Source organism: Monodelphis domestica, chromosome X (assembly GCF_027887165.1).
Source record: "Monodelphis domestica isolate mMonDom1 chromosome X, mMonDom1.pri, whole genome shotgun sequence".
In the NCBI taxonomy this organism is placed as follows: Eukaryota; Metazoa; Chordata; class Mammalia; order Didelphimorphia; family Didelphidae; genus Monodelphis; species Monodelphis domestica.
The window spans coordinates 48413050-48440688 of record NC_077235.1 but is presented as its reverse complement, the minus strand read 5'-3'; the positions used below and the strand labels follow the sequence as shown (position 1 = coordinate 48440688).

Genomic DNA, 27639 nt, shown 5'->3' with positions numbered 1-27639 from the left:
ACACATGAGATTCTGCCTTGGTATATATTGACTCCAGAATAGAATTTTCTCAATACTTTTTGCAAGTATACCCTCCTGTCCACCTATAAATGTGCCTATGTGCAAAGAGTCTATGATTTCATGAGCATCTGATTTCTGATGTGGGAATTCTACTAACTTCTACTAACCCTAACTGAAAATTCAAGTCCCAAGATTTTGTAAACTACAGAAGCTCATCCTGTAGCTGCTTTTGGATATGTGAAAATCATATTTAATACAAATCTGAGTGAGCCAGTACATAGCCAAGATCTAGATTGTTGGTTGCCTGTTTAGTAGAGAAGTCCTGGTGAGTTGCCTGAAGTCACTTGGCTCCCCTAGCAAATAACTGTTAGAAGTAGAATTTGAACCCTCAAGTCTTCCTGATTCCGAGCCATTACTCATGCTTCCTCTATTTACATCTGGGTCTGTAGTAGCCCTGTGGATTAAGATGGAATCGCAAATTGAACTGCCTAGCTCTCCATTTGTTTGTCCAAATTTAGGAAGATTTTCCTGGCTGGAGAGAAGTTGGAAGTACATCTCCTACTAGGTTATTCCTATTCTCATCCAGAATTAGGACAGAACAATTAGAATCTTCTGCTGCTGTGCACTTAGGATTGGAAAGAGGTTGGGCATGGCTTCTGAGACCTACATTTTGTGACCACATTTTCTGGTCTAATGAGTTGTACCAACTGGACCTGGTCATTCAAATCCTTTCTGGGAGTAGTTATAGTCTCTCTCTGGGAATCTTGTAGACTTCTGATTACAACTGTTGACCTATGCATAGAGAGGCATGGTAATGACAAATATGATTCATATTATATCAGCAGGAGGAGTCAGAGTCCCATCAACTGTATCAGGCCAAGTGTGCTGGGACCCATAAAGAGAAAAGGTACTGTGTCTCTATGGGAGTTGTGGAAATGGGATTTTTAAAGTTGTATTTTTTTAACATGTAGTCTAAGTAACAGCTTACGTTTACATAGTACTTTACAATTACAAATGATTTCATGTATATTGTCATTAAATTATTATCAAGTAGCGATTTTGTTAGGATTAATTTTTTTCACTGACCATGTGACATTTGATAGCTATTGGAATATTTTACAATTTAGATTACCTAGTTCAGTAAGTATATTATTGCTTTTTCTTTCAGTAATTAACTTGGATAATATTAAGATGTGGCATAAAGTTTGAAATGGTCAGGGTTGTAGTATTGGTTTTTACCCCTAGTTTTTAAAAGGTGGGATGAAAAGAAGGAGGGCATTAACTTTGGGATGATGACCTAAGTGAGAAGATGCTTTTTGAACCAGTTCTGGCTCATCTCATTCCATCTCCATTTGACCTTGTTCTTTTCTCTACTTGCTTAGCGAACTAAGAAAATGAAACAAACTGCATATTTAGTAAGAAATTTAATTTGCTAGAGTGAGATTGTAAAAATGGGAGAATTGAAGGGGTCAGGACGGAGAGAACAGAACCACAGCATGCTTTCTTCTCTCAAACATAATACATCTTGGATTAATTAACGTGACAGCCTTCCAGCATAGCATATTTAATTAAACCAAGACATATGCATTTCTTTGTAATTGCCCTCAAATTATCCAAGACTGAGCTATGGAGCTGGGCCTTTTGTTCTGAAACTGCCCATAACTTAGATATTTGGGTCAACGTTATGCAGAAGTAGCAAGCCTAGGGGTGGTAGAGCACTTGGAGGCTTTTTTAACATATTATAGAAAAAGAGGGTACCAAGAACAAATTGGGCTGTGGTAGGCAAGGCTAAAGGGAAGAACTTAGTGGTCTTTCAAGCTAGAGAAGAGACCCTTGTATGGTTAAGAGAAACTCTTAGGAAGAGTATCCAAGCATAAAAAAGCTGTACAGGTGGAACTAAACAACAATTGGCCATTTTCACTGATGATAAGTGAGGATAACGAACAGTTTGGCTGGTTGGTTCATTTATTTATTTATTTGTTTGGAATCCTGATTTTCCATCTTAGAATCAATACTGTGTATTGGTTCCAAGGCAGAAGAGCGGTAAAGGCCGAGCAGTAGGGGGTGGAGGCCAAATTTAATCCCAGGACTTCTCATTTCTAGGCCTGGCTCTCAATCCACTGAGCCACCTGGCTGCCCCTGCTAGTTGGTTTAGAAGGGTTGCCTCACTAAAGAAAACTGTGAGACCTTCTCTGAACATGGGTTTTTTTTCTAGGCTCTTTTAATGTATAGAAGACTGACTTTCCATAAATTGTGAAAACATGGTCATATCTGAGGGTGTGGGTAGAGAGGTAGCTTCTGACCCTCTAAGATGCATAGTAATCATCCCAAGGAAGAGCTGTAGAATCTTTCTCCAATAGATATTTGAAGAAACAAAAAAGAGGTGGCCTTTGGTTCTGGATGACTGTATAATCCTGCCTATATACAAAGGCTCTTTGCCTCACATATGATCAGAAAGCACTGGTTTTCTTAACATTTCTTGACCATAAAGTTGCATTCACACACACTTTTGGTTGAAAATAGGACCCCTCCCCCAGCCCCAAGGTGTTTTTAGCTGACTTTGCCACTGTCATTCTTTCACAGGTGACATGGAAAATGAAGATCAGCCAAAGAGATTCTTTCAAGGCACCAGTAGCAGTCTGCTCTCTCCTGAAGCTCCATCAATTCCTGACATGTGGTAAGTGATTTAACTTTTATTAACGTTATTTAACGTTTATTAAGTTGTGTATTGCATGGTTTTATTAAGGCTTCATTTGACTTTTGTAAATCCTCTTAGCAGTGCCAGCTTTGGCCCATTTTTTAGATGTTAGCAAGCTCATTGGAAATTGATTCATTGATTAGTTTGTATACTTAGCCGGTGTGAGTTCTTAGGCATGTGCATATGTGATATTGATTTACAATGGGTATGGTTTTGGAAGTGGGGCCATAAGAATAGATTGATATATGGAACACAGGAGAAGGATGATTATGTACCCCGGGGGGGGGAGGGGGGACCAGGCTTCTCTCTACTTAAACCATAACAAACAGTAAACCTAGTTTAATGAAAAAGAGAATTTTTCTTTGTTACTCTTGACTTGACTATCCTACATGGTGTTCTGAAACAGTAATTATCATCACTTCTTTGCTGTAGATGGTCTGGTCATTTGCAGACTTTTCTCCTACAAAATGCACATTCAAAATCTCTTGACTTCTGTTTAAAGTGGGTGGCCTTTTCTTCTCTCAGTCTGCCTTCAGATGCTCTTGATGGAAACGGCAGCAGTGCTGGATCTTCTTGTAACTCGCCAGCTAAAGTCAGCACTACCACCGACTCTCCTGTGTCACCCTCTGATTCGGTCTCTCCATTTGTCCCCGTAGATGAGCTTTCATCTAAGTGATTCACCACTCCAAGAGTTGTTTTTGTGAAGGAGAGAAAAATCCAGTTGGGGCAATATGGTAGAATTGTATGGTGTAATTTGGGCTATTTCCTCTTTTATATTTTTCCTCTTAGCATTATCAAAAAATGTTGTTGTTTTAGAGAACTTCCATATTCAGTTCCTGAGGATAAGTTCAATATAATCATCTTTTCAAAAATGTCTTTGAAATGAGGAGTATGTTGATGCTATAAACATACATCTTTTAAGCTGCTAATATATCTCTATACCTATGTCATCCCTTGATTTTTTTTTTAATGAGAGTGCTATTTATTTATGGGGATAGTAAGTTCTGATGGAGTATAATTGTTGAATCAGTATCACAAACTGATGTTTGAAAATGACACTTTGTGCCCACACTAGTTCTTAATGATGATATTTTCAGTAATTGCTAGCCTTCACTTAAAAAAGAAACATAGCCAACCTATCAAAAGCTATTTTTTTAAGTAAGCTAATTATAACATACTAATCTTATTATTGTCTATTTTACACAGGAATCCGAAGATATTTACTTTGTTTGGGGGAGGGAAAGGAGTAATATACGGAGGAAAAAAATCCTAAATGAATAACAAAAGCAAAATGTTTAATTGGGGCTTTGGGCCAGTATTCAACTTGTGTTTTACCTTGATCAATTTTGTATTTATGTGTGAAGGAAGAACCAATGTTGATTAGTTATAGCCTTATTCATTTTTGGTAATTCCTTTTATTTCTAATGACTGCTGTTTTGACTAAATACAGTTCCTACATGTAATGGATTTTCTGTGAGAATTACTTACTTTTTCCCCTAAATGATTGTAAATATTTTTTAACCCCAAATGTTTTGCCATCTAAAAATCTTAAGATTTTTTTAATAGAAAAAGAATAGCCCTAGCAAAGTGTTAAATTTTAAAAATAAGTGCTTTGAATCATTGCTGACAGTTAACATTCGATTTAAAAATAGAAAGGAAATTTCCTGAATTAAGTTAAGAATAGATTGAAATGGACTTAGTTAATCAATTATGAACAGTTCTTACAAAACACATTTCCTTTACAAAGGAAATACTAGAACAATGATTTAGTTTTTCTCTCAAATGGGAAAAGACACAGGTGCAGAAGACTGTGTTGCAAAAGCCTTAAAGGCATTCACCATAAGAGTCTAAGTGAGAAAGGATTCTCTCAGTCTATGGATAGATGTAACCACATACTCCTAAGTATGCACCATTAATCATGATGGACTTCTGAGATGGGAATAGTATTCTACTAATGAACAACTACAAGTAAATGGGACTGGTAGCATAGTGTTAGTGATGCTTTAGCTTCTTTATTTCCCAGGTCTTCGATTTATTTTACATAAAGAGAAGGGAATTAGAGGGGCTTTTGCTACAACTAGATCTGATAGCACTTCTGTACCTTGTGAAATAATAAAAGTAAAGTATCCATCGAATCAAGACAGAAAAGGTTCTTCTACGGCAATGATGCACTTTCACAGACTCGGGGAGATGAAACCATGTTCCAGAACAAAAACCACTGAAGACAGATGGAGTGAATTTTGAGGGTGAAAACACCGCTATAAGAAATCTTGTATAAATTCATATGCTAAGTAATCCATTATTACATGCTTATATATGTAGGGGGTACTCATAATTTGACCCCTCTAGGAAAGAGTTTGCTTCCGTAATCGTAACTATATTTCACTCAATTTTTCACTCGCTTCAAGTTAGTTTAGACTTCTATATTATGTGCTAGAATAACATAACTCACTACAGTATGCTTGATGTGGCATTTGTGAATACTCCTGTTGTCGACTTTTCATTCTTGATTAAACATTGCAATTGTTGCCTTTTGAGCTTGTGTAATGGAAGGAGCCTGTTTTTCTCTCTTATAAAGACTTTCCCTCTCTTGATAGTCAACCCAAAAGAATTGCTTACCTTTGACCTACTGTTTTTGTGGTTGGTTCCTTTGAGTACAGTAAGGCTGTAGTTTATCTTAAACATGCCAAAGACCTGTCGTGTCACTCTTCTTTAGGGAAGACTGATTCGAGGGGGTTCGACTTTGCTTGGCTCATTTTTTCTGAAGGAGTCTCTTACTATCTAATCTCTAACTCATCTTACAGACTCAAGAACATTGAGAGCTAGTTGTGCTGTGTATATGTGTCGGCGTGTCCTCTTTCTGTTATATTTATGCTAGTTTTCAAAATGCTAATAAAAATTCAAATGAAAGAGAAACATGGTTTCCAAAAGTGCTTTTTTGGTGCAGTGATTTTTGACTTTCAAAGTATGTTCGTGTTTGCTACAGGACCTCCATCTTCATCATCAGCACAGCTTGAGAAACTCACCTTTGCCATTTATTCTAATTGAGCTTTGTTTTAATTTTTTCTTTAGTATAAAAATAGAGTGGTAGTTGGTTGCTGAATTACTTGTATTAAATATACCTACACTTGTAATCCACCAAAGAACTTCAATTTCCAAAGCTTCCTTATCTGAATTTGCACTTAAATTTGTCCCATTTCATGAAAGGCTTCGTATGGGGGGGGGGGGGGCTCTGTGACCCTAAAGTTGCCATATCAGTCCAAAAATGTTTTTCTTTCACTCTGGACCTGTAATTTCACTAGCATAAGGAACTTCTAGTGAGGAAATGCCTTCTGTTATTGCAGATCAGCTACTGTTTGACTACCACTTATAATCTTGAAAGAATTATTGAGGATATTGAGAGGTTAAATGACTTGCTGACAGTGACATCATCAATATTAGAGGTGGCACTCTAACCTGGTCTTCTGAATCCAAGACTTTGAACTCTCTCCCACGTATGATGTGCCCAAAATGACATCAGAATTCCAGCACTGAGATTTTGAATGTTAGATTTCATTTGGGAGACTTGTTTTTGAAGCAGTACATCTCTTCAGGAAGCCATGCCTAGAGCTTAGTCATTGTGAGCCAAAAATTCCAAATTTTCATTATTGACTTTGATTTCTGACAGAATGATGATAATAGACCTTTTTGAAATGTGTACTTACCAGATTCAGAGCTGACAAGTTACAAAACTATACTAAGAATGACATTGGGGTTTTTTGGTTGGGTAGCTATTTTTTTTCCCTAAGAAAAGGTGTTTTCAGAATGTCATTGTCTTGGTTTTTTAAAAGATTTTTTTTAAACCCTTACCTTCTATCTTAGAATCAATACTGTGTATTGGTTCTAAGGCAGAAGAGCAATAAAGGATAGGCTATGGGGGTTAGCTGACTTACACACAGTCACACAGCTAGGAAGTGTCTGAGGCCAGATTTGAACTGTAATAACTAAATTAAACTCTGGTCCTTAATTTCCATAGAGTTTATTAATATTTACTTAGAGAAGTCAGAGAGAAAAAGCCTATTCTAACTTGACATGTGAGTGCTTTCCACATGGCTCCCTCAGCTACCTTCCTTTTGCCATGCACCCAGGAGAATAGACACAGCCCACTTCCTGGAACCCCTCTTTTATTCCTTCTCTTTTACCCTGGATCAATATCCCAATCCTTTCCAGTTCCAGTGCCTAGATCACTGCCCTATGACCCATTCTCCATGGTGTGATGTAGGCAGGACTCCAATGTGTGATCTTGGGAGAGGGCTCCCCTCACACAGAACCTAGGACCTCTGGTCTCTAAACCTGACTCTCAATCCACTGAGCCACCTACCTGCTCCTGTCTTCTTTTTTTGAAAAACTTTACATCAGTTAAAAAAAAAAAGATTTTTAACAACAGTGTTTTCATTAGTGTGACAGGCAGTAGGGCAATACCCACCCTCCCCACCCTTCCCTTATTCCAGGATTGATATTTGAAAGACTTTACCAGATCATAAATTCTAGAATTTAGGTGTAGTGATATAAATGTAGATGATGGAAAACTTAGTCATTTAGTCCAGCTTCACCACCTCATTACAGGATTTCCTCCTTTCATCTCCCTTTCAAATGTTCCTGTAGAGGGTCTGGTATTTGCAGTGGTGGAGAACTCAATTCCCTCAGAAGGCAACCCACTCCATTGTGTGATAGCTCTAGTTATTAGACAGTTCTTTCTCGAATAAGAGAAAGGCAGGGGAAACCAGGTGGTTCAATGGATAGAGAGCCAGTCCTGGAGATGGGAGGTCTAGGGTTCAAATCTGTTCTCAGACACTATTTCCTAGCTCCGTGACCCAGGGCAACCCTTTTCCCTAGCCCTTACTGTTATGCTTTGAAATTGATATTTAGTGTGGATTCTAAGATAGAAGGTATAGGGTTAAACAAGTAAATTAGAGAAAGGCAGTTGGGAGGGGAAGGATCTATGTGTATATAAGGAACTATATACTACCAGATAATTTGGCCTGGGATGGATATAACAAAATCTTTCAGAACTCATTCAAATCTGGTACTAACCTTGGACCTATGTCCTTGAATTATTAGATTCTTTGGACTCCTACTAACATTCTAATCTCTTAAATGAATAAAAAAAAGTCTTATCCTACAGGCACATCTGTATGTCTTTTACATAATGGACTCTTCATAACAGTATATTATATGGAGAAAATCTAATTGCCATTTTCCCTGGCCTTGCATTTCAATATTTTAGCTCTTAGGACCTGAGCCTAAAGAGATTTCATCCATGTAGAATTCAGTGCCAAATAATTAAAGCTTTTCATTTTGAAAAGGGCAGACTGTGCTAAATGAGGCTAAGATAATTCTGGGGAAAATTCAGTCCAGTCTTACCTCCTCCAATCCCATACCATATCTTCTTGTATCACAGATAACTTTCCAATGATTTTTCAGCCATAGTTAAAAATAGAATTGGTTTTCACTGTTGTCTATAAGTTCTAGGTAGAGGGAGCCAAAGGAAAATCACATATGCAGCTTGGAAATTTGTTTTTACTATCCTAGTGGCAGAATAATTAATGGCCATATGTTCTCCAAAGCACTAAATAAATGTATCCATACGATTAGCTGGATCCTATAAATTGCCCAAGAGCTGTATACGTGAAATTGGAGATCTTTGTGGCCTAACTGACAGCAACACAAATTGGTAAAATAATTGCCCAGGGTCAGCCTTTCAGTATGTGATCAGACTGCAATTTGGTCCCCTAAAGTACTGCCTCTGTCTCTGCAAGTACAGAGAAAGTCATGCTGGCCATAAACCTCTGAACCCTTTAAGAAGATGCTTGAAGCAGTTCAGGAGGGTCATGCCCAGAGAAGTCAACGCTCTGATCCTTTCTCGCAATATGGAACTCATTTGGTTCTTTCTCAGCCATAGTGTCCTCTGTCTTTTGAATTATGCATGATTTATTTGGAAAGAGAATGCTAATTTCCCTCTGCTTTCTTGTTTTGTGTGAATAAATTATTTTCTTGGGATTTGCATGTTAATCACCTGCTCTCATTGCAGCAAAGCACATGCCACTAAAAATTTTTTTAAACCACCTCGTTATCAGTTTATAAATGACTAAAGATCTATTTGACATGGGCATTGTTTCAAAGGACATGGCCCAGGGAGGACTGTCCCAACTCTTCAAATTTATCCTGTGCTCTTAATGGCAGATCTTATCGAACACTCAAAAGCCCACTACCAACAAGACAACTTTTTGGAAATAATTATCACATGGCTATAAGCAAGAAGCATAGGGAGTGGATCCCTCTGCTACCATTTAATCCGTTTCTTGGCTCAGAGTGTTCTCCCTTAGTATCTCTTCAGGGAACACAAGCTTAAAACTAAAGGTTATGACTTGAAGCAGTCAAAGAGATAGTCTGTGGTTTTGTGCTTTGTAGGGGGTCTGAAATTAAATTATTTAGCAAAGAACCCTAATTATACCTTTCATTTTTATTCCTACTCTTCTAAGGAGAGCCCTCACTAAAGTGTTCGTCCTGTGCTACCTTATGGCATGGAAGTGAGCCCTGCGTTCTTGAAGGCTTTGCCAATGGCGTGTAATCTCTTGAAGTTACAACCAAGTTAGAAGAGTTTTGTGTATGTGGCTGGTGATAAGCCTATTCGTTTAGCATCCTAGGACTAGCTCTTCAGAAAAAGAACCAGAAGAATGGCTTCCAGATACTGATATCTTGAGAGTGCCATAGACATCAATGAAGGCTTCCTAGCAAGTGTGGAAGGAGTTACAATTAGCATTAGGAGAGGGAAAAACTAACAAAATTACAGATTGTTACATTATGAAAGTAGTGTGGCAATACCTCCTTGACTGGCATTTTGTTAAATTACCAAGCTGGTGATTTGTAGACTTATCTTGAGTCAATTCAAAAGCAAACATTAAGTGCCTACTCTATGAGAGGCAGTGTTCTAGGTACTGTGGATGCAAAGCAAAAGCTTTTGCTGGCTGTCCTCAAGGGCAAGAACTTCTTGAGGGAGAATGAAATATTATTGAGTTACCAAAAACCACTCAATTCCTCAGTCTACTCACTTACCATGAAATACTACTCCACCCCACCTTAGTCATATACACAAATGGTCATACCCTCGACCTTCCCATTATCCACAAATGTACCAATTCTGTGTTCAAGAATTCTGAAATCCCTTCCCTTTATCTGACCATAAGTCAACTTTCATGTCTTCGCCTTCCCTTGCAAAACCTGACTTTCTGCCCCGTGACCACCAATCCCTTCAGCCCTCAATTCTCTTCTAGGCCGTATCCCATCTAGGCACTCTCTCTTCTCTCCCTCTTGATCCTTTGGTGAACTAATTCTACTCTACACTATCTTCCTCTCTTGAATCTCTACCCTTCTTACCATATCACCAGTTCCACTCAGCCAAGCCTCAGCTTTGAATCATTCCCACCAGTCACCACCTTCACATCGCAATGTATGCTGCTAAACAAAGATGGAAAAAAATCACTCACTAGTTACCACCGAGCCCACTACAAATTGAACTAGTCCAGTGATGGTAAACCTTTTAGAGGTGTGGGTGATGTGAGAAATGTCCCCGTGGAGAGGGAGAGGGGAAAAGTCCAACCCCGCATCCCTCTGGCTTTCTAGTAATGAACTCTGGAAAACTCTGTCCTGAGGCAGTGGTGTGTGTGCCCACAAAGAGGGCTCTGAATGCCCCCTCGGGCACATATGCCTTAGGTTCACCACCACAGAACTAGGCCCTCACTGCTACTATTCCCCTCTTATCAACTTACTATCCCACTCTTCATAGTGACTCTTCAAATTTTTTTCGTCTTTCCTCAAACTTCTTATGGCTCGCTCTCTCTCACGCGTGCGCGCACACACACATATTCTCCATCAGCTGGGAACCTTTCATATTGTAAATCTTGAAATCTCTCAGACTTGTGAATGTTAAAAATTTCCCCATCAGGGAATTCTTAATTGGAACAAATTCCCTACTGAGAAACATTTTCCATTTTGATGTGAGAACTTGCCAGGATCAGAAATGGGAGGACCTCTACTCCACCCGTACTTAAGACTGCTTTAGGGGAGAAAACTCCTTGCTAAACAAAGAAAGTACTTGGATCCATGCTTATGGTGGGGCAAGGAGTTCTTTGAGCCAGGCCTGTTTTTAGAATTGATACAATGAGATGCTAGGTACCTAAAAGGGTCAGGCAAGTTTTCTCTTGATTAGATTAGTTCACTCAGCTGTGTTTTCTCTAGTTCAGACTTACTGAGGATCTTGGTCGACACAGCAGCATTTTTTCTGATTCAGACTTACTGAGGAGATTTGTCGACTTAGCAGGAATTCAGATGGGCAATCCTTTGGAAAGCGTCTACAGTGATTGGTAGATGTAGGGACTTAGGGGAGGTAACATGAGAGAAAAACCCCTATATAAGAAAAAGCAGAATCTCTTGAGATAGAGATATATCCTTTTGGAGAAGCCTTTTGGAGGATCTCTGATGAGGACCGCTTGGGAAGAATCTCTTGAGAGAGGCTCTGGAGAAGGGAAACTCTTGGAGGACAATCTCTAAGGAGGTCTCCCTGGAGCTCCTCTAAGGGGACTCTGTCCCTTTGGAGGCTCTGGAGAGAGGCCCTTTGGAACAGTCTCTGGCTGGAAAGCTCTCTGGTAAAGTCAGCTGAGATGGAGCTGGCCTGGTGTCACTAAAATCCTTGTTTAGTCAGACCTTGTGGTGAGTGTTAAAAAACTGATTTCTCTTTTAAGACTCAGGTCTAGGCCATATTGGCTTGAGGCCCTTCATACTTATTCCTTTCTTACTCTCTCTCTCTTTCTTTGATTACTCATTGTATTGTTAATTAAAATCTCTATAAAACCCAATTGACTTGGGTATTTGAATAATTGGGAATATTTCCCTGGCAACCACCTTATATTTGATTTTAAAACCCAAGACACTGTAGTGAAACATATTTCTGCAGTCAAATTTACTCACCCTCTCTTATATCTATCACAATTTATATCTTCCACTATTTTAATCACTACAGTTTAAGACCTCAACCATTTTAAATCTCACAATATTTTATACAAAAAATTGATGCCAGTTGCATTGAGCTCCTTCTTCCCTCTCCCTTATCTCCTGTCACTCATATGCCTTGTGCCACTACTCCTTAATAAGGCTAACCCATCTATAAGCAATCTCATTCTATCCTGTCCTTCCAACTGTGTGAAGGGAACCCCCGCCCAGAATCACATACTAGGGTCCTACCTGTGTCCTGTGCTAGCTTTACGTCACATGAGTGTTCTCCAGCATGGGTCACAGGACAATGACCTAGGCATTTGAGCCTGAAAGGAGTGGGCTATTGATCCAGGGTAATAGGGGAAGAATAAAAGAGGGGGTTCAAGGAAGTGGTCTCTCTATTCCCTTGGACATGGTGATGAAAGAATGTGGGCTGAGAGAGAGCCATGAGAGGAATGCCCACATGGCTAGTTTGAGAATAGGCTTCATTCTTCTCTTATTGGAGTTAATATTAATAAACTATGGAAATTAAGGACTGGAGTTTTAATTAAATTTTAACACAAACAATTGTCCCCTCTGTCATCTTCACTTCTTTTTACTCTTACCTTCTGTCTAAGTATCAGTTCTAAGACAAAAGAGCGGCAAAGGCTAGGCAATTGGGGTTAAGTGACTTGCCCAGGGTCACATAGCTAAGAAATGTCTGAATCCAGATTTGAACCCAGGTCTTCCTGATTCTAGGCCTGGTATTGTATCCACTGTGCTACCCTCCTTCCCCTCTTTCACTTATTTCCAATCTCTCTGTTTACTGGCTTATTCTCTTCTGCCTGCACACCTGCCATTGTCTCTCATCCTGAAAAACCCTCCTTTGATTCTTCCATTCCCACTAACTAGTTTCCATTATCTCTTCTGCTGTTAGTATAGCTAAACTTGAAATGGCTGACTACAGTAATTGCCTCAACTTTCTCTTGTCTCACTCTCTTCTTAGCCCCTTGAAATCTAGTTTCTGACCTCATTCCACTGAATTCCTCATTCCACTCTCTCCAAAGTTTCTTATCATCCTTTAGTTGTCAATCCCAGTGACCTTATCTCATTCCTCATTTTCCTTGACTTCTCTTCAGTCTTTGACAGTGTGAATCACTCTTCTCCTTGATATTCTCATCTTTCTAGGTTTTCAGAATTTCTGGTTCTCCTCCTGCCTCTCTGACCACTTCTCAGTCTCCTTTGCTGGATCCTTTTCCAGATCATACCCCCTAATTGTGTCTCTTGGTGTTCTTTCCTGGACCTTCTTTTATTCCCCCTATATTATACTTGGTAATCTCATCAGATCCCATGGATTTTTTTTTTCCTTTTAAACACTTTAGATTTTAGGATGTTCATTTAGAGTCTACATCCCCAGTCATATCCCCTCGAACCATGTGATCAAGCAGTTGTTTTTCTTCTGTGTTTCTGCTCCCACAGTTCTTTCTCTGGATATGAATAGCATCTTTCTCATAAGTCCCTCAGAAATGTCCTGGATCATTGCATTGCTGCTAGTAGAGAAGTCCATTACATTTGATTGCACCACAGTGGATCAGTCTCTGTGTACAATGTTCTCCTGGTTCTGCTCCTCTCACTCTGCATCACTTCCTGGAGGTTGTTCCAGTCTCCATGGAATTCCTCCACTTTATTATTCCTTTGAGCACAATAATATTCCATCACCAACAGATACCCCAATTTGTTCAGCCATTCCCCAATCAAAGGGCATCCCCTCATTTTCCAATTTTTGAGGGCAACCATTCTTGCAGTCCCTCAGGCATATAACCTAGGAGTAATCCTGAACTTCTCAGTCTCTCTCAGCCTCCTAGCCTTGCCAAGGCCTAATGATTTTACCTTTGCAACATTTTTTGAATATCCCTTTCTCTCCTCTGACACTCGTACAACCCTGGAGCAGGCCCTCCTCACCTCATGCCTAGATTATTTCAATAGTCTGCTGATTGGGCTGCCTGCCTCAAGTCTCTCCCCACTCCAATCCATCCTCCATTCGCCCACTAAAATGATTTTCCTAAAGCATCAGTCCACTATGTCACCCCCTCTACTCAATAAACTCCAGTGGCTCACTTTGTTTCCAGGATCAAATATAAAATGTTCTTTTTGGCATGCAAGGCCCTTCATAACCTAGCCCTTTCCTACATTTCCAGTCTCTTACATGATACTCCCTGCCATGTACTCCTGGATTGAGTGACACCGGCCTACTGGCTATTCCACAAACAAGACAACTCCATCTCTTGGCTCCAGGCATTTTCTCTTGGTATCTCCCATTCCCGGGACACTTACTGTCCTCTCTTCCAACTACTAACCTCCCTAGCTTCCTTTAAATCCCAATTAAAATCTCATTTTTTCCTAGGAAGCCTTCCTTAATCCCTCTTAATTGTAGTCCCTTCAGTTTGTTAATGATCTCCTCTATTCTGTATATAGCTTTCTTTGTATATATCTATTTGCATGTTTTCTCCCCCATTAGATCATGAGCTTCTTGAAGCCAGGGACTATCTTTTAACACTTTGTATTCCCAGTGCTTAACACAGTGCCAGGCACGCTATAGATGCTTATTGATTGATCATTGATGGCCTTCTGCTTGAAGGAATCAAGTACAAGAGAGCACACTACCTCTCTCTTAGCCTATTTTGTTTTGGAACAATTCCTCTAGAAAGTTCATTCAACGATGAATACTCTCTGGTCATAGATCATAGCTTCAGAGCTAAAAGGGACCTTGAATATCATCTGATCCATTTTACAGAAGAGAAGGTTCTTGCCCAGAGTTCTGGTGACTTGTCCAAGGTCATTAGTAAGTCACTAGTAAGTGGCGGAGTCTGTTCTTGAAATTAGGTCCACTGACATCAAATTCAGTACTCTCTCCACTGCACCATTGTTTATTTTTTTTTTAAGTTTCAACCCTCACCTTCCATCTTGGAGTCAATACAGTGTATTGGCTCCAACACAGAAGAGTAAGGGCTAGGCAATGGGGGTCAAATGACTTGCCCAGGGTCACACAGCTACCATGTCACCTCTTCCAGTCTTTTCCATTTCCTTTATTCCTTGCTGGGCTTTCATAACCTTCAACCTGGTTGCCCTTCTCTGGATGTCAAATGTTCTCTACTTTGTCAAAGTTTAAAGTCTTAAAGTTTGATACCCCAGATTGTACACAATACTCTGGATGTGATTAGCAGCACTCACTCCAGAGGGATTATTTTCTCCATTGTTCCGGATGATGCTTCTATTAATGCATTAATGCTAATTGCATTAGCTTTCTTAGCATCCGCCTCACACTGTTGCCTCACATTAAGCTGGGAATATAATTAGGCTCCTTTACTGGTTAATTTAATTTCAGAATATTTCCTGGTGCAGTGTGACTATACTCAAAATATTACCCCACAATCCTAAGAAGTCATTCAATTAGCTAGTTTCCCCCATGTCTTTGTAATTTCTACAAAGGCTCAAAGTATTCTCAGCCAGTTGTCCCATGTCTCTTACTAGCACATTGTGGGGATCTTTGCCAAAATCCAATTGACCATGAAAAGTCTTTTTTGCTGATGGAAAAATGCTTTCCTTTAGCCTGGGATGAGAACTGGAGCCTTTCTCGTCCAGTGTCATCTCCTATCATGAGTTTGACCCAACAATTAGGACCAATCACTGGAATGGCTAACTTTGCATTAGCAAAAGTGTCAAAAGGCTGGGTCTCTTGGCATGCAAACTGGCCTACCCACCTAAATGGTAGACTCCAGTTCCTGACCCCTAGCTTATTTGCAGTTTCAGTCAATCAATATTTAAGTGTCTCTCAAGTGCCAAGCACTGCGTTAGAGTTGGGGATGCAAATATGAAAAAGAAAGACAGTTCTTTCCTTCAAGTAGCTTACAATCCATTGGTGAGAAGAGAGTGGCCTGCTTGGGGCCTGTGGAGGTATAGAATGCTATGTCCTTTTACTTCCTATCTTTGCCTGCCCTTAGCTCTCGTGCCTGGCTCTGTTCTGGACCTGTCTCCACTTTCTCTGGCTAAAGGTCCCACGCCTTTCTTTTCCCCTCAGTTCCAGGTTTGTAAGAGTGAGTGTATCAGATCAGGTCTCCCCCCCTCCATCCCCCCCCCCCAACCACCAACAGATTTTAACCCAGTGTCTCAGAGGCCATTAGCCAATCCATACTGGTAGAGAAATCCTTTCTGCAAGGTCTCTAGGTTTTACTCGAAGGCCTCCACAGATTTTTTACTCCAATTGTTAGGAAGTTTTTGAGCTTAAATCTCTCTGTAGTTCTTGTTGAGTGAAAATAACACTTTATTTAGAGGAAGAGGACCCAGCTATGGATCTTGGACTTGTTCCTTACTCCTGATGTCACTTGACCTCTAAATAAGGTTTTGTCCTAGGTTCTTTTCTCTTCTCCCCCTATGCCCTCTCTCTTAGTAAGCACATCATTTCCATGCAAACAAGTTAGAGATCTCTCCCCAGAGCTTCAGTCCCACATTACAAATTTCCCATTAAAAATTTCAAGATGGCAGTCCCAGGGACATCTTAAACTCAACATGTCTCAAATTGAACTCTAATCTTCCCCTAAACTGTCCACTCTTCCAAAATCATTTTCCCTAAGCTCAGATCTGACCACATGATTCCTTTACTCAACCAACACCAGGGACTCCTTATTAATATGGCCTCCTGGCTATTCCATGAAGAAGATAATCCCATCTCTCGACCCAGGGTGTTTTCTCTGGCTGCCCCCTGTGTCCTAAATGCTCCCCCTCCTCAACTTCACCTACTGACTTCTCCAGCTTCCTTTACAGCACAACTCAAGTCCCATCTTTTATAGGAAACTTCCCCACTCCTCTAGATTCTAGTACCTTTTCCCTGTGTTCATTATTTCTTATTTATCTTGTAGGTATCTTGCTTTGTATATATTTGTTTGCATGTTGTCTTCCCCCAATAGATTGTAAGATGGGCAGCTGCTCTGTTTCACTTCTTGGCCAGCTTTTTCTGGGATCTGAAGGCCAGATCACCTGACCTTAATGCCAAGTCTCCTTGCTTCCCAGACTTTTTCCCTCTTCCTTGCCTGGATAAAGATTAGGGCTCTTCCCCATCTCTCCTAACCTGTATCTGTTCCCTCCCTTGCCCTCCTGCAATTGCAAAAACTCCAGGTCTGTATTTAATGTTTCATTGGGCTGTAGCTTTAGGTGTGAAGGGACTTTAGAAGTCATCAAGTCCTACCGTAGAGTCCAGTCCCCTCCTGTTATAGATGGGAAAACTGAGGTCTAGGGAGGTTAAATGACTTGCCCAAGGCTATACAGCTAACTCTTCTGACTTCACATTTCTATACTGCAGATTTGGCACTTTTTTCAATATTGATTATAATCGCTCTTATTTCTATAGGGTTTTTCTCACAACCAGTCTGGGAGGTAGATGCTATACTATTTCCATTTTATAGATAAGGAAACTGAGTCAGGTAGCAGTTAAGTGACTTGCTCAAGGTCAGGGAACCAGTGTCTGTGGTTGAATTTAGACTCAGGACTTCCAGCCACTAGGCCTTCTCTCTATCTGCTGTGCTACTAGCCAACCTCCAATAATGATGGTATCATAACCTTTTTTGTTCTTAAACTCATCCCTTTTTCTCCTATGTTATTTCTGTCTCTGACAAGGTTCTTTGGGAATGGGGCCATCCTCTTTAATGGGAGTTTTACTATAGCTACTATAATGGGAGTTTTACTATAGCTAAGGAAAGGGTGAAGCTGTTAACTTTCCTGGATACACAGTAAAGTTATATATTGTGCTTAATTTGCTGCTCCTCTCTGCATCCTGAGAAATATGAAAAGGAGATGGGGGGAGGGGGGCGAGGGGGTTTCCAGGGATTTTTTATTGGGAGGGAAGGGAGGAGAGGAAGAGGAATATTATCACAATGGAAGATTTGAACTCCAAAAATCAGTAATACAGATTGTCCAAGTGGACCTATATAGCATTTACTGATGGGAAAATTAATGTACTAAGAGCAGCTAGGTGGCACAGTAGATACGAGCAAAAGGTCCTGGGTTCAAAATTGGACTCAGACACTTCCCAGCTGTGTGAACCTGGGAAAGTCCCTTAACCCCCATTGCCTAGCCCTTACCACTCTTCCACCTTGAAATCAATATACAATATTGATTCTAAGACAGAAGGTGAGGGTTTTTTTTTTTTAAGTATATATTTATACTATGTTCTGTTGCACTTTGTTTTGTGAAGTATTGCCCAGTTACATTTTAGTCTGCTTCTGAGAACACTCAGGAGTGTTATGGTTTCCATGACTGCTGGCTGTGTGTTTGAAACCTGATCCAACCTATAGTAAAGTGAGTTTTCCTCAACCTTTACCAAATAGCTTACTTCTTTACTAAATCACGCTACAGAGATAAGCTGATTTAACAGAGAGGCTCTAGTTTGAGAACCAAGACATGTGGGTTTAGTCCAGGTTATACCACTCTTCCTGTGTGGCCTTGCTCAAGTCACTCCCCCACCTAGGCCTCCATTTTAAATGGTACTTCTCTTTCCAATTCTTGCTGCTGAGCTGTGTTGGAGATATAGAAAAGCTGATGACTTATGTGGGTTTATTTTGTATCCTGCGACTCTGCTAAAGTTGTTGATTATTTCAATTAGCTTTTTGGTTGAATCTCTAGGATTCTTTAAGTAGACCATCATGTCATCCACAAAGAGTGATAACTTGGTCTCCTCCTTGCCTATTTTAATCCCTTCAATTTTTTTTTCTTTTCTAATAGCTACAGCTAGTGTTTCTAGTACAATGTTCAATAATAGAGGTGATAATGGGCATCCTTGTTTCACTCCTGATCTTATTGGGAAGGCTTCGAGTTTATTCCCATTGCAGATGATGTTTGCTGATGGCTTTAGATATAGGCCTCCATTTTAAGGTCCCTTCCAGCTCTGACCGTCTTTGGTTCTATCCAGAGTGGCCCGCCCGCCCATTCTCTCTGATTCCATGTCCAGAACTGTCTAGAGCCAGGAGAAGCTTTACAGATCTCCATTCTAAACTGACATCCTCTTTTTATTAGATGGGGAAACTCCAACCCAGAAGGAAAGAAGTGACTGCAGGATTTGGATCTCAGCATTGTTTTCACTTCAAATATCCCATTTCAAATACCTCTCTGCCTTAGGGACATTTAATATGCCATGCCAGGGTTTGCACCAAGCCTTTTCAGCCCACCACCAATAGAATGGCTTAGTCATAAACTGCCAGTCCTTGAGCAGACCCCTTTTTCTCCTTTTGTATCCATATGAGATCTGCTCCTCTTTTTATTTTTTTAAACCCTTACCTTCCATCTGGTTCCAAGGCAGAAGAATTTAAAGTGAGGGTTAGGCAATGGGGGTTAAGTGACTTACCCAGGGTCCCATGGCTCTGAGACCAAATTTGTACCCAGGACTTCTCATCTCCAGGCCTGGTTAGGGCTACCCCTAAGGTCTTCTGGAACCAGCTGGCAAGCACAACCCTCCCTTGGTTTCCTTTGGCTCTGCCCTGTCACTAGTTCCCCAAACTGCTTCTATGGTGTGTCTGTAGGATGACAAAGCTACCTGTTACCCCCGCCCCCACCCCTCAGCGTTGAGGGCCTCTTTGAATACCAGCTTTGGCAGAACATGACTGAACACTGGCTCTGAGGGTTTGGGTTATGTTTTTTCCTTTGTTCCAAGGAAAGGCTCATTTTGTTGAGAAAAAATGTGGTGAGGGGCAGGGAGCTGGTCAAGGGGGGCAATACCCAGAATTCACTGAATTGTTTAAATGGCACCAATAAAATGGACTGAAACATCCCAAAGAAATTCAGCCTTTGCCCCAAGAACTGGCAGAGTGGAGGGCAGAGTCCTATCGATAAGTAAGCTACATTGGGGAGTTCACATAATCACTTCCGCTGTTTCTCTTCTGTCTCCCTAGCAACACGACTTCAGAAACACCAATGCTTTGTAGCTTTTCTGAGCCGCCTCCTAGCGGACCACCAGATCCTGATTATTTGGTACGCCTCCTCCCACCTCCAACTTACTAGTTTCAATCAGACTTGCTGGCAGCTGGGGGTGGAGTGGGGGGGGGGGAACAATCTGGCCTTTCATCAGGCCTTGCTTGTGAAACATGAGATGGCCCCGCATCTCCTCCAGGGGCTCTGCTGCTATTCTTCCACCTCCGGTTCTCAGGGCCTTCATGTACAGAAAAGGAGAACTCCCCAAACCACCATGGGGGAGGCACGGGTGGGCGGATTGTAGCCTTTAGGTCTGCTTTTCAAAACTCAGCCTCATAGAGAATTCAGAGCAGAATGTTTATCCACAGAATGGCCTAAGAAGCTGTGAAATGTAATCCTGAGGAGTAGGATATGATGTGCTGTGAATTCTAGGGGGAAAATCCCTCAACCTTTCCCTGCATCAGATTCCGCCTCCAGAAAGAGACTTGAATAATTGGTGCAAGCTCTCTTTATAGTAATGTTACAAAGATGAATATGATCATTCCCATCAAATTCGGTTGAATTCAACACTCAGTAAATGCCAGCTAGGTGCAGGGCCCCATGTTGTGCATCGGGGATACAAAGATGAATACAAACATGGTCTCCAACACTAAAGGAACTTCCAGGCCTTGTGTGCATTCTTTGACGCAAGCTTTCTAAAAATCAGTCTGTTCAGAGTCATAGGATTTTCGAATGGAAAGGAAGGGGCCTTAAGAATCGTCTTATTCCGATGCCTCCTTGTACATAGGAAGAAATAGAGGGCCATCGTGGAGAAGAGGCTTGCTATAGTCATAGAGCGGGATCATGAGATCACTGATCTAGGGCTGAAAGGAGAGACCATCCAGTCTAACTAACTAACTCTCTCGTTTTACAGAGGAGGAAACTGAGCTTCTGGGAGAGGAAGAGATGCATCTAAGATCACACATAGGATCCTAGATCTAGGGCTGGAAGGGATCTCAGAATTTATCAAGTCTAACCCTCTTATTTTCCAGAGAATGAATCTGAAGTCCAAAGAGCAGAAATAACTTGTTTAAAATCAAATAGGTAATATGTTCCAGACTAGGACATGAACCCCAATCTCCTGCCACCCCAGTCTAATGTTCATTCCATTCTACTGTCTTTCATATGATTCATCCTAATTAGAAGAATAGTATAGGCAGTGCTAACTGGCATTTAGACCTCACTAGCAAAATGCTATACGTTTAACTGGTGTAAATATGTATTTACTGCAAGTATTTGGTATCCCCATTTTACAAACAGGAAATGGAGGCCCAACGAGACCAATGACTTGGCATGCAAGATGAGTTTCAAACCTAATCCTTCCTGACTTCCAGTGCTGACTTCATAAGAACATCATGCTTGTCTCCCTTCTAAGAGGCATGAATCTGAAAAGCTCACGATAAAGGGAACAGATATGATGGGGTTAGATTTCTAGTTCTCTTGCTATATTTTCCAAACATCAGATTGCCATTGTAGTAAAAGTGACAACCGCAATTGCTTCTTGTTTTCCATAAATGAATGCTGCATCTATCAGGTGAACATTTTATTGGGCCACTTGATAACCCAATGAACCGTCAATTCTGTTGCTGATTCACCGACTTACACGTTGCTCATCTGAAATGATTGATTTTTCCCCCCTTCTTGTTCCATGGTAACATTTCAAGATAATTGAGTTTGCCATAGCAATTTGCCTGTCAAGGAAGGGAATTCAATACATTACTTTAAAGTCACTTTGAAGGTACTTGGAGATCCTCTAGTACCCATTTTCAAGCCTTCTCAGTCTGACATTCCATCCAGTCAGGCCAGTGAGGGCTAAAAGGATCTATTACCTCCATCTATTGTGCTCCCATGCCTGTCCTGGAGAGGCTCTAAGAAAAGGCACACACTTCCTACCCTCAGTGTCTAGTGGAAGGAGACAAAAAGAAAAAAGCAGTAGTGGTCATCAATCAATCGATAAACATTTAGTAAGTGCCTTCTCTGTGCCAGGCATTATGCTAGGCATTGAGGACTTTGGGATAAACCTAGTGGTGGGGGTGGGCAATAACAGGGAAACAAATAAGTAAATAGAGAAAGACAATAAACATTTATTAAGCACTTACCAGGAGGCTTTGATCCTCACAATAACCCTGGGAGGCAGGCGCTAGGATGGGGAAACTAAGGCAGTCAATGGTTAAGTGACTTGCTCAGGATCATACAGCTAGTAGGTATGTGAGTATATTTGGACTCATTTTTCAACTATAAAATAGGAACAATAATAGTACCCACCTTCCAGGGTTGATGTGATACTCATATTATTAATGCTTCTGAAGTGCCTAGTATGGTGTCTGGAAGATACTTATTTAATAAATGCTTCCTGCCTTCTGTAGACAAGTCACTTAACCTCTCTGGGCCTCAGTTTTCTCCTCTAGAAAGTAGGGGATTGGACTAGATGGCCTCTGAGAGATCCCCTCCATCTCTAGATCTAGGATCCTATGTTTGAGCTTGGGCAAGTGACTTCTTAGGCCTCAGTTTCCTCTTCTGTCATACAAAGGGATTAGACTCCAGTGGAGACCTCAGAGAACCCTTCTAGCTCTAGCATACTATAAGAAGAAAGGAGAGCCTTGTCTTGCTCTTGGATTAAACTCAAACTTCCCTCATATTTGAAGTTTGTTTAGTATTATCTATTTTCAGTTTAGGCAACAAATGAGCATCTGGCATCCCATGCTCCCTCTAAAGCATACAAAAGGTTGGTTAGGGAGAACATATCTGATCTGAGCTAAAACTAGAAGCATTGGGTTTCTCATTACAGAACAACGAGGCTCCCCATCAAGACTTCTCAATGGATAGTTAGTGTTGAAAAGTTGAAAGAAACTTAAACTGTCCTCATCATCATACATGCTTGTCCTGGCTGGTATAGGGTTTACAGAGGTGTTTCTGAAGCTGTCCTCTTTCCTTAAAGAGCAATTTCCCTACAATCAAGTCATTTAATAGTCAGATTAAAAGCTCTAGAGAGGCAGGCTGCCTTTTAAGTAAAATGGCAACAAACATAGGCCCAGAGAGAGCCTCTATTTCTCTTCAATTGCTCTTTAGGGTATTGAAAAATTTGGGGGGGAATAGCCTGTTTGTCCCTGAGTTTGGAACCATCTATATACAAGGTTGAGGGAGAAGGGAGAGATTTATCTAGGGTCACTCAACAGAGGTATGCTAGATGAAAGGTTTAGTATGACAGTTGCTGAAAATACCAGCCCAGGACTTCGGTTTATATCCAGTTCCATTGAGCTGGGGCTCAATGGTAGCCCTAGTTCATCAGCAAGGTGATGACTTCTGTTTTTTGATAACCTCATGTTACAGAATGTTGCTTAGCAGTTTATGGTTTTAATAGAGCTATTTAAATCAAAGTCTTTGGGCAGCCTAATAGAGTGGGACACATAGTCTAGTGGGAGTTCAGAGATCTGGGTTCAAGTTCTAGCTTAGGCAAAGACTTAGGTCACTACCAAAGTGACTTTGGGCATATCATTACTACACTCTGAATGCCTCATGTGTACAATCAGGATACTAATACTTTGAGCCCTTATTTTATCTCAGAATTTATTCTTAGGATCCATAAATATTTGCATTTTAGATTCACTATTTTCAATTCTCTTCTTGCAGTTCAGATTTTTTACCAGCTTGTAGAGACAAGCTGCAAATGCTTAACTGGCCTCTTTTCCCAGTGACATACCTAGACCAGAAAGTTTCTATCACTGTATTGTCAACATGGAAATCTAGAGATCCCCAGTTTATTTAGTCTGAGGGTAGAAACCCCAGGTTTTGACCTTGTCACAGGAGAGGTTTCCCCCTGAGGGAAGGTCCCTCTTCACCAGACAATAGACTTCCACTTCAGCTTTGGCGTAGTAGGTAGCGCATCAGTCTCCCAAGCTGAAGGTCCTGAGTTCGATCCTCCTTAAAGAGGGTGCGATATACTGGGAAAGGCTTCTGGAGACAAAAGAGCTACTTGACTTCCCATGGGGTCTACCTCCCACCTGAAGTGGATGTCTATTGTCTGGTGAAGTGGGACCTTCCCTCAGGGGGAAACCTCTCCTGTGACAAGGTCAAAACCTGGGGTTTCTACCCTCAGACTAAATAAACTGGGGATCTCTAGATTTCCATGTTGACATACCTCTACCTGAAAGAGTAACACCACCAGAACCCTAAGTGGCAGTGTCTTCTTTTTTTTTTTTTAAGGACCTCAGTCTCCATAAGGACCCTTTTAATTAGGTATCTTACATAGGTCTTCATAAACAGAACAGTAATTGAGGCTTTGTTTCCCTTTCTATTGGCAGAATATACTAGGGATCACAGATACATATTTTATGTATGTATTTGCTCTACTCAGCTTTCCACATACACACACACACACACCCCCCACAAAAAACAATCTACTGCTAAGTAATTATTTATTTGCCCATTTTACAGAAAGGAAAACTGAAGGCCCAGAAGATTACAATGTTTTACCCAAAGCCTTGGTGGTTCATTGGCAGAATCTCAGGGTTCTTGACTTCTTGTTTAAAGTGTTTAGCTCACACCTTCTTTCCCTTTAAATCTTCAAAAGAAAAGTCCTATCTTTTCTTTCTAGGAACTCCATCCTGAACCAGAGTAGGGAGAGAGAAAGGAAGAGAAACACTCTGCATGATGTAATCTTCATTGCCCTGGTGGTAGCATTTTAACTTTCTTTAAGTCATGTGGTCCTACTCTTTGTAACCAGACGGACCTATTGCTCATGGGGTTTTCTTGACCAGGTCCTAAAGTGGTGTGTCATTTTCTTCTCCAGTGGACTAAGGCAATAGAGGTTAAGTGACTTGCTTAGGGTGATATATTTAGTAAGTGTCTGAGGCCAGAATTTTAATTCATCTTTTTCTGACTCTAGGCCTAGTGTTCCATCCATCATGGTACCTGTCACCAAAGCCTACCTTCTCTGGGATAACAAGCACACTTTTAAGAAAAGGCTTCCTATCCTTTGTTGATTAACAAGAAAGATTGTCATCAGTGAGGCGCCATTCCATTACAAGAGGGTTCCTGATATTTATTTATTTATTTGTCAGAACAACAATAGGTGAATATTGCTATAACCTAAATGCAGCTCATCCCAAAATATATTTTTTTAATTTTTAGGTATTTTCCCATGGTTACATGATTCATTTTCTCTCCATCCCTTCTTCCCTCCCCCCTCCCAGAGCCAACAAGCAATTCTACTGGGTTATACACATGTTATCACTTGATACCTATTTCCATGTTATTCATTTTTATAACAGAACAGTCTATTAAAATCAAAACCCCAAATCATATATCCATTTATACAGACAAGTGATAAATCATTTCTTCTGCATTTCTACTCCCACAGTTCTTTCTCTGGATGTGGATAGCATCTTTCTCATAAGTCCCTCAGAATTGTCCTGGATCATTTCATTGCTGCTAGTACAGAAGTCCATTACATTTGATTGTGCCATAATGTATCTGTCTCTGTGTACAATGTTCTCCTGGTTCTGCTCCTCCCACTCTGCATCAATTGATGGAGATTTTTCCATTTCATATAGAAATCAAGAAGTTCCAATGGGGATATGATTGGGGATGTAGTCTGGGATGTAGACTCTAAATGATCACTGTAGTGCAAATACCAATAATATGGAAATAGGTCTGGATCAGTGATAAATATTAAACCCAATGGAATTGTTCGTTGGCTACGGGAGGTGGGGTGGAAGGAGGGGAGAGAAAGAACATGATTCTTGTTACTGTGGAAAAATATTCTAAATTAATTAAATAAACAAACTTAAAAAAAAAAGAAATTAAGCAGTTCATCATTCCTTATAGCACAATAGTATTCCATCACCATCATATACCACAATTTGCTCAGCCATGACTCAATTGAGGGACATACCCTCATTTTCCAGTTTTTTGCCACCACAATATGTGGCAATGAATATTTTTGTACAACACTTTTTTGTTATCTCTTTGGGGTATAAACCTAGTAGTGGTATTGCTGGATAAAAGGGTATGCATTATTTTATAGGCCTTTTGGGGTAATTCCAAATTACCTTCCAGAATGGTTGGATCAATTCACAACTTCACCAACAATGCATTAGTGTCCTGATTTTGCCACATCCCCTCCAACATTTATTATTTTCCTTTACTGTCATATTGGCCAATCTGCTAGGTGTCAGGTGGTACCTCAGTGTTGTTTTAATTTGCATTTCTCTAATCAGGAGGGATCATGTGATTACTGATAATTTTGATTTCTTCATCTGAAACTGCCTATTCATGTCCCTTGACCATTTTAATGGGGAATGGCTTGATTTCCAAGATAATAGTTTAGAGCTGGGAGGGACTTTAAAGAAGATGCCAGATCAAACCTTCTTATTTTATTGATATGGAAAGTGAGAAAGGGAAGTACTTGCCCAAGGCCATCCAGATAGCAAATAGCAAGGCCTAGATTTGAAACAATGTCCTCTGATTCCAACTCCAACCCTCTTTCCACTGTGTAGTGTTCAAGAAATCAATATGATAAATATAAGATGGAAAAAGCATGAGACTTGACAATGAGTTGTATGAAAAAGATCGGAGGGTTTCAGTGGACTGGAATGAGTTAATCATGGCAGCCAAAAAAAAAACAATTTTAAGAAATCTTAAGAAAGACATTGCTTCTATGAATCAGGAGGCACATACTAAGCACTTAATAAATACTTTATCTCTCTATTTGTGCTTAGTACTCTGCACTGTTCAGACTATGGCTGGAGTACTGTGTTGAGTTCTGGGTGCCATGGCTCAGAAAGCTGGAGAATGTCTAGAGGAGAGCAACCAGGATGGAGAGAAGTCTCTAGTCCGTACCCTACAAGGATATGTTAAAGGACCCAAAGATGTTGTAACCCTGGATTAAGAGATGATTGGGACTGGGAGGAGATTAGACTGGGAGAGCTATGTATCCTTAGGTATTTGAAAGACTTTCATGTGTGGGGGAGAAAGATAAAAGCATTTTTTCTTGATCCCAAAAGAAAAAATAAAAGTAAGAAATAGATACTGCAGAGAAATAGGCTTATGGATATCTAAGGATTTATGGAAATACTTGTTTCCATTGAATTCTCTCACAGTGGATTGCCAAGCCTCATAAGATAGCTGATTTCCTCTCAGTAGATGTCTTCAGGCAAAGTCCAGATAACATATTGGGAAATGGAGTTGAAGGGATTCTCAGATAGAATTTGAGTTGGATAATCTCTTAGACTTTCTCCATATTTGAATTTCTTTGATTCTCTGAGCAGAAACAATTATCCAGGTCTCCAGCTAGGGGACCTAGAGGCAGAAAGACCTGAGTTCAAATTTTACTAACTGTGTGACCCTGGGCAAGTCACTTAACCTCTGTTTGCCTCAATTTCTTCCACTGTGAAATGGTACCTACCCCCTAGGATTATTATAAGAATCAAGTGAAATAATATTTGTAAAGCATTTAGTAGTGTCTGGCAAATAGGCGCTCAATAGATGTTTGCTTCCTACCTTCTTTCCATCCTTAGATGAGGCCATGTGCTTTGTGGCAGAGAGATCACGGCCTGGTTATCAACTTCCACTAAGTTGTGCTGTGGTCATGGACACATTTAAGTTCCTTCCCCTCTCTAGGACTCAGTTTCCCTCTTAGTAAAATGTGATAGTTATACTAAATGGCCTTTAGGTTCCTTTTAGCTCTAGTATTTGAAGAGAAAACAGTACAGTACAGTGAGAAAGAATGCTATACTTGTCAGGGAATTGCAGTTCAGACCTCAATTCTGCCACTAAGTAGCTGTGACCTTGGAAGAGCTATTTCCTCTCTCTGTGACTCAGTTTCTTTGTCTACCAAATGGGAATAATAATACTTCCATTACCTAACCAACTTACAAAACCATGAGGAAACATGGGTTCAAATTCCACCCCTAACTCGGACTATGTGATTGAGCTTA

General features: G+C 40.5%; 1 protein-coding gene across 8 annotated transcripts in view; it reads left to right on the top strand.

Annotated features, from left to right (window-relative positions):
• Window positions 1-21196, top strand: part of PABIR3 (PABIR family member 3) — a 40136-nt gene extending 18940 nt beyond the window's left edge. For 6 of the 8 annotated variants that reach the window (XM_007507221.3, XM_056808835.1, XM_007507218.3 and 3 more), the window contains 3 exons: window positions 843-907; window positions 2584-2677; window positions 3224-5614. In XM_007507221.3, coding sequence (XP_007507283.1) covers window positions 843-907; window positions 2584-2677; window positions 3224-3374 — 310 coding nt within the window. In that variant the 3' untranslated portion in view covers window positions 3375-5614. Of the gene's footprint in view, window positions 1-842; window positions 908-2583; window positions 2678-3130; window positions 5615-19644; window positions 19724-20962 lie in introns of those variants that run through there. The other 2 variants (XM_007507219.3, XM_056808836.1) reach the window with 2 other exon arrangements.
• Window positions 21197-27639: the final 6443 nt, after the last annotated feature.